We start from the raw sequence: 6,537 nt of genomic DNA, 5'->3' as shown, positions 1-6,537 counted from the left end.
GTTATTCCACTTATTATTTTTTTTCAATATTATGGTAAAAAAGAAGCATCAATTAGAAATTGAATAGCTCATCTTACATAAACAACATTTTCAATCCTTATTATTTTTTACATTTTTCACCTTTTCAAATTCATATTACTGGCTCCCTTGTCATGGATAATTTCTATATGAATAAATTTTAGTTTAGAATAAGGTTAGTCTTATTATAAAATACCTCTCAATCATGTTATTGTGTCCGTTTTTATACTTTTCTCAGTTTTATCTGCATAACAATTTTAGAGGTATTAACTATGTAAAATATTCTAGAATTAAAAAAATATATTTATACTATAATTTGCATATATAAAATAATAACAAAAAAATTTGGGATATGAATCTTCTGAGCTCCTTCACTGATTCTGTGAACTATAATTTAACTTTTAAATGAAATTTAGAATTATTTATACATGGTTCACCAATATTTGTGTTTTGAATACTATGTTAATTTTTGAACAAAAATATTGATAAAAAATATAACATCATGAAAAAGGCAATTGAAATTTGGTAGAAACCAACTGACCAACTTTAAAAATTGTTTTAGAAGTACTTAATTTTTTTTTAAAAGATGGATTAAATTAAGCTATTTATAATTGCTTCGAGTTATTTTGAAATATTGAATATTATAAATTGTTTTAACGCTTACACTTGTATTTTGGAGCAAAGAATAGATTTAAGTTGAGATTTAAAACTTAATGAGGAAATTGAATTTGATTCATTGGAATGGTATCTTTGTGTGTTAAAGAAAAGACTAAAAATAATAAGAATGATTTTGTCGTGAAAAGGATTAAAGATAATAATAATATATATTACATAATTAAAATTTAATTAAAGTTGGTTTTAGTATATTGGTTTTTTCTTAACTAAAAATTGATTTATTAGAAATGTTTGCTTTTAAAATTAAATACTAAGTTACAACTGGAAACATGTAGTACTATGAACATTTATCACTAGACTAAAAACTATAATCATTAATTTTTCTATTTAAAAAAGTAACATCCATCAAATGATAAATCTTGTTTCTTATAATCAATGAATTTTCCCATTTTTCTACTGAGTAAAAAAAATAAAAACTTTTACTCGTATAATAAACTTTACCAAACAAAATTTAGTCAATATGAATGTTTTTTTTTCCTTTAAAATGTTGTTTTCGCTGTCCTGCTATTTACATATAAATGTGAAATACATATCAAAAGTCAATAGTGGGCTCTCCTAGTGTCAGATTTCGTTCCAATTTCCATGGCAAGTTAAAGAGTTTGGCCATGATAAACTTGAAGATTTTGTTCACATTTATATTGTGGGTTGCACTTGAGAAAAAAAGCGTAGCTTTCATTGTCCTTGCATATGCCCTTGCCTGTGGGTAATCAAACTTCAACATCACTAATCCATACTTACCAATAATCAAAACAAGACTCAGTCAATCAAAACACTCTTCAATCTCACATGTTTGAAATGTTAAAACAAAACAAAACAGTATTTTGAAAACATGTTCGAAATCTTCTACTCAGCAATAATCATTTACCTGTGTTACAATTGTCCATTGCACATCAGGAGGAAGTCTAACAAAGTCATCAAATTTGGTTCCTATCAGAATGGGAATTGCAGTCTGTAGTAAATAAAATGAACAACATCAGTGAGTTCATTAATGAATGACACTGATTTTTCCATTTTAACACACAAAAACAATCACTAATATGTTCTATGTTTGGTCTCAGTAAGAAGTTTACACCACATACTTATCCTAAATCATAAGGGTCATTAAACCTTTGTAAAAATCATGCATGTGCCTTGTCCTTTTCTTTGTACTATTCCATGTGAAAAGAATTTGAAACTAACTTTAAACAGTTAAAGGTATTAATTATCTGTACCACACACAATGAATTCATGTAATTTCAAAATTATTGACCATGTGAAATTGAATTTTTGTACCTGGTTCCACTTTCTTGCCTTACTGTACCACCCCACAACACTGCAATACATAAACACAAAAGGGTAAATAAATATCTTTGCATTTTTGCTGTCAAAATGTTTCCACAGATCATGAAGGAAACAGCTACCTGTTCAGTGTACAACGATTGGTGAGATCAAACATGATCAAAATTGCAACTGAATCTTTGCAAGCCATTGGAATTTGATGAAGAGAACCTGTGTCACCTACATACATACATACATACACCAGCAAAAATTATTCACCATTAAAACTTCACTTAAAGTGACAACCCCAGAAAAGCCTTAAAAGTTCAAAGAAAAGTTAAAAGTTAAAAGTTAAACACCTGCAACATCCCAAATACTAAAAGAAATTCTTGCTCCTTGAACTGATAATGTTTTGTCCATCAGATTAAGTCCCTTCATCTGCAAGCTCCTCTTTTCTTGCTCATCCCCCACATACTTGATCTGAAAATAGTAGTCACACTCATATATCAAAACAAGAAATGGAAAACAATAATAATAAATTAATGAGAAAAAGAAAATCTTTTTTCCACCCAAGTTTCTGGGGTCACATAAATTTCAGGGACAAACAAATCTTGTACTTAAAACATAAACGTAAGTGTCAATGTTTGTTCCTAATGAAAAACATAAAGACAACCAACACTGCATAAATGAAAAGTGAAACCAAAAGCTAAGAAACCCAAAACTGGTTTTTCCCGGAAGAAAAATACCCAGCTAAAAGAACTAAAACCCATTTTAGATAAGTAAAAAGTGAAACAAAAGTTAGTTTGAAACTAATCAAAACTTAAAACTAGTTTTTTTTTTCTTTTCAATATGGTAATGATCAAGCATAAACCATTGATACCCATTTTAGATGCATGAAAACTGAACAAAAGCTAGGAACAGATCAAATTAAAACTTGAAGCTAGTTTTTCCAATATGACAATAACCAAGGAAAAACAACTGATACACATTTCAGATGAATGAAAAGTGAAACAGAAACAAGGAATAAACTATATATTAAAGCATGAAAACAAGTACCACAAAACTGGTTTTTCCAATATGGCAATCACCAAGCAAACTGATCTTGAGGTTGACCAAATCAGAGTCAGAGTCACATGGGGTGGTGATGGGGTGTCCATGCAGGGAGGAGCCACCGTGCACGGTGGCCGTGGAAGGGACGCTACGGAGGGGCAGTCTGAGGTAAGGGGCAGGTGAAGGCCTTCCAAGACAGCAGAGAAAGATCCTGTCCCAGATGAAACGACCAAGAAAGGACACCCTATGGAACAGGTTGCAGTTAAGGTTGACATGATGAACCATTCTGTGACATACTTGAGTTGTTCTTCTTCTGCTCTTGCCAATGATTTTGGCCATGGAAGACTGGTGTCTGTTTCTTCTTCTTCTGCTACCTTTTCTCTATGCTCATTACTTCATCGCTTTACTTTGGTCCCATCAACGAAGCATAAATTCTTGTGCATTCAATATGTTTAAATTGTTAATTGTTCTCTTTTTGGTTTGACAGAATAAACAATAAAGTTCTTTTTTCTCCCGTGCCTTTTTTTTAATAATATTCCCCAATACTTAAAGTTGAAAGTTGTTTGGTTTATGGATTTAATATTAATGATGGACATTCCTTGAACAATTAATTACTCTTCAACCAACCAATTTGAAATATAAAAAATATGAAAGAAAATGTTTAGCAGTTTAGGCATAAAAACAAGTAATATTGGAATTATGTCAAAATGTTCATTCAAAACTGATCTTTACATTTCATTAATATATGAAAAATATATGAAATATATCTTCAATTGGCAGTGTTAAACTTTTTTAGTTCAACTATTTAACTTAGCATGACCATTACATATCTCAATTAAAAATCAATACCCCTGAAGAATTAACGTGTTTTATACGATAAATGAAAGAATTCCAATTTTACTTATAAATTAAAAAATTAAAAATATATTTAATTTTTAAATTAATTAACATGCTAATATTACATAGAATTATAAACTAAATATGTGATATGAACAGAATCGCTGAAGTAGTTGATTTATTTTTCCATTCTTGAATATTATTACAAGTGTAATTTTGTACTTAATATGTTCTGTTTTTAAAATTAGAATCGCTGTCATAATTTTATCTATATTTTAAAAAGTTTAATAAAAAACATATTTAATTTTTTTTCCGACTTTTAAGAGGAAACTATTGGATACAGCGAGCGAATCATATATATTTTCAATACCAAAACAATGTATAAAAATATCTATTTTTTTTATTTAAATGTATATTTTCTATTATTGCATATCACAAAGAAAGAAAGAGGTCAATCTGAGGCGCTTTGACTCATATTTCTGAGACTCCAAAGGAGTCCATGTGGCCGGCTATGATGGAAGAAAAAATTGTAAGGGTATTGTAGTAGTTGAACAGAGGGTAGTTTCGTAAATAACGATAGCAAGGCTTATGTACGTGTTTTTGTCCATATCTGCTAAGCGTTTTTGTGACTTGTTTGCGTGTTCTGCTTTTAAGATAACAAAAAGATGGTAAAAATGATAAAATTAAAAAGAGTGGTTATGATAACAAGGAATTTATCCAAATGAATGTAGAAAGAGTGTTGTTTCTTCTTTTATTCCCATGTTTTTCATGGAATCAAACGTACGTTTTATCATAAGCACATATAAAAGGGCCAGAGGAAAAAAGTAAAATAAAAAAAAAGTTGTTTGAATTTAATAAAAATTAAAACATGTGAAAAATAATTAAAATTTTAAATTATTAGGTTATAGTTGTTTTTATTAGATTATTTAAATCGTTTGATACAATCATATGTCGGGACCAGAAAAAATTCAAAAAAAATGGACATCCCGTTGATCAATGATGATTTGTGTAAAAGAAGATTCCAACACTTATGCTAAAAAATGTCACAGTTTCCAAAATTGAGTATTAGAATAATGATGTTCGAAAGATACTTCAAGTTAAGTGTTCTTATACAAGATCTATAAATTTCTAGCTTAGACTCTTCATGTTGAACCATATTTTCATATGTTGTTACATAATTTACTCTTAATGTTCCAAACTTTTTACTAGTTATCTGTGTGACCGAGGATCCATAACTAAGAGTAGAAAGTTTTTATAATGACATTCTCATATCTAAATCAACATAGGAGTAATAAGTAATAAACATGCAATATAATTAAAATGCCCATTGTAACACCCTAATATTTTAAAGGGTATTACTGATTGTAGAGACTAAATTAATTTGATATCTCATATAAACAATCAAACTTTATTTCAATTACTCCAAAGTACAATACCAAACTTACAAACTTTAAACAATATAGTTTTCACCATTGAAATTTCAACTTATAAGTTTTACACAACATAATCTTCCCAATACAAATTTATTCTTTTTACAAAAATCCCTGAAAGTTTTTCCCCGCATCTCTCTCATCTCTAAGCTTTTTCAACCGCATCTGCAACATTATCTAATCACATATAACATGAGTTATATGATCATAGTACAAACAAATAAGGGTAAGCCAACCATATCATAAAATCATTAAACTTGTAATAAAAATATTATAATCATGTATTTCTGCAATTGATAAAATATCATTATTCCGATGTCATTAATTCATCATTATCAAAATCATCTTTCCCATTTCCATAAATCTTACAAGTGTACCATGCTTACTCATGAAGCCTTATGGTCAGACCGCTCTCTGCCTGCTTCCTTAAGCCTCACTTATATACTATGTCTTACTTTCTGAAGCCTTATGGTCAGACCCCTCTCTGCCTGCTTCTATATAACTTACGAATCATATGTTTATGTCAAAGCCTTATGGTCAGACCATTTTCTGCCTGCTTTCATAAACCTCAGGTGTTACATTGCTCATACCAAACTCTCATGGTATAACTCGAACATACTACTCCCGGTAGTAAACATCATTTCATAAGTAATGATTTCTCATATCCACTCCAACATTTCATAAAACCAACAATTCATACCCTCTTATCCACCTAACTCAATCATGTTCATTCTTTAATCATGAATTCATAATAACCCATTTTGGTATCAATAAATTAAACATATTGCCATATATCATGCTTCATATTATAAACTCATTTTGCCCATAACGAGTATAACTCAACATATTTTCACCAAACAAAAATCATGGATCAACCAAAATATATCAACATATCGTAGGAACTACATATTAAAGTCTGGGCTCAATGTAATGATAAATAAAATATATATGAAATTTTTACCATGATAATATTATGCATCTACAATCAACTTGTTTTATTTTATTTTCATCCTAGTAGAGATTTTTCTTTACCCCAATTGGTCACCGGAGAGGACCCAGATGTCTGAACGCATCAAACTCACCTTCGACGCCAGCACATATGACTAGTCACAACTGACTGGACCAGACCAGGGCTGCTCTATGATCAGGGATGTGCCAACTCAGGTTTTTAAGGTTCCTCTATCCTACCAACAAAGGGAGGCCCTCAATAATTAATCAATTTATTTATTTAATTTATCTACCTTGTTGTCTTATACTCTAAATCTAAAAT

General features: G+C 29.7%; 1 protein-coding gene across 1 annotated transcript; it reads right to left on the bottom strand.

The window, feature by feature from the left end:
* Positions 1-1,143: 1,143 nt before the first annotated feature.
* On the bottom strand, positions 1,144-3,438 carry LOC108342485 (septum-promoting GTP-binding protein 1). Its single transcript, XM_017580268.2, has 6 exons — positions 3,007-3,438; positions 2,310-2,430; positions 2,094-2,190; positions 1,966-2,005; positions 1,559-1,642; positions 1,144-1,390 (listed from the first exon to the last, which is right to left on the bottom strand). Exons 1-6 carry the CDS (start codon positions 3,337-3,339, stop codon positions 1,226-1,228), a joined length of 840 nt encoding a protein of 279 aa, XP_017435757.1. The 5' UTR covers positions 3,340-3,438; the 3' UTR covers positions 1,144-1,225.
* Between the last annotated feature and the right edge of the window lie 3,099 nt (positions 3,439-6,537).

This window comes from Vigna angularis, chromosome 6 (genome assembly GCF_016808095.1).
Source record: "Vigna angularis cultivar LongXiaoDou No.4 chromosome 6, ASM1680809v1, whole genome shotgun sequence".
In the NCBI taxonomy this organism is placed as follows: Eukaryota; Viridiplantae; Streptophyta; class Magnoliopsida; order Fabales; family Fabaceae; genus Vigna; species Vigna angularis.
This window is presented reverse-complemented; position numbering and strand designations above follow the sequence as displayed.

Excerpts from the sequence above, each read along its gene's own strand:
- LOC108342485 (XM_017580268.2), bottom strand. The coding sequence starts at position 3,339 with ATGGCCAAAATCATTGGCAAGAGCAGAAGAAGAACAACTCAAGTATGT. Across the intron at positions 1,643-1,965 it reads AGGCAAGAAAGTGGAACCAG|ACTGCAATTCCCATTCTGAT; the intron begins GTACAAAAATTC and ends TATTTACTACAG. Across the intron at positions 1,391-1,558 it reads AATGGACAATTGTAACACAG|GCAAGGGCATATGCAAGGAC; the intron begins GTAAATGATTAT and ends GATTACCCACAG.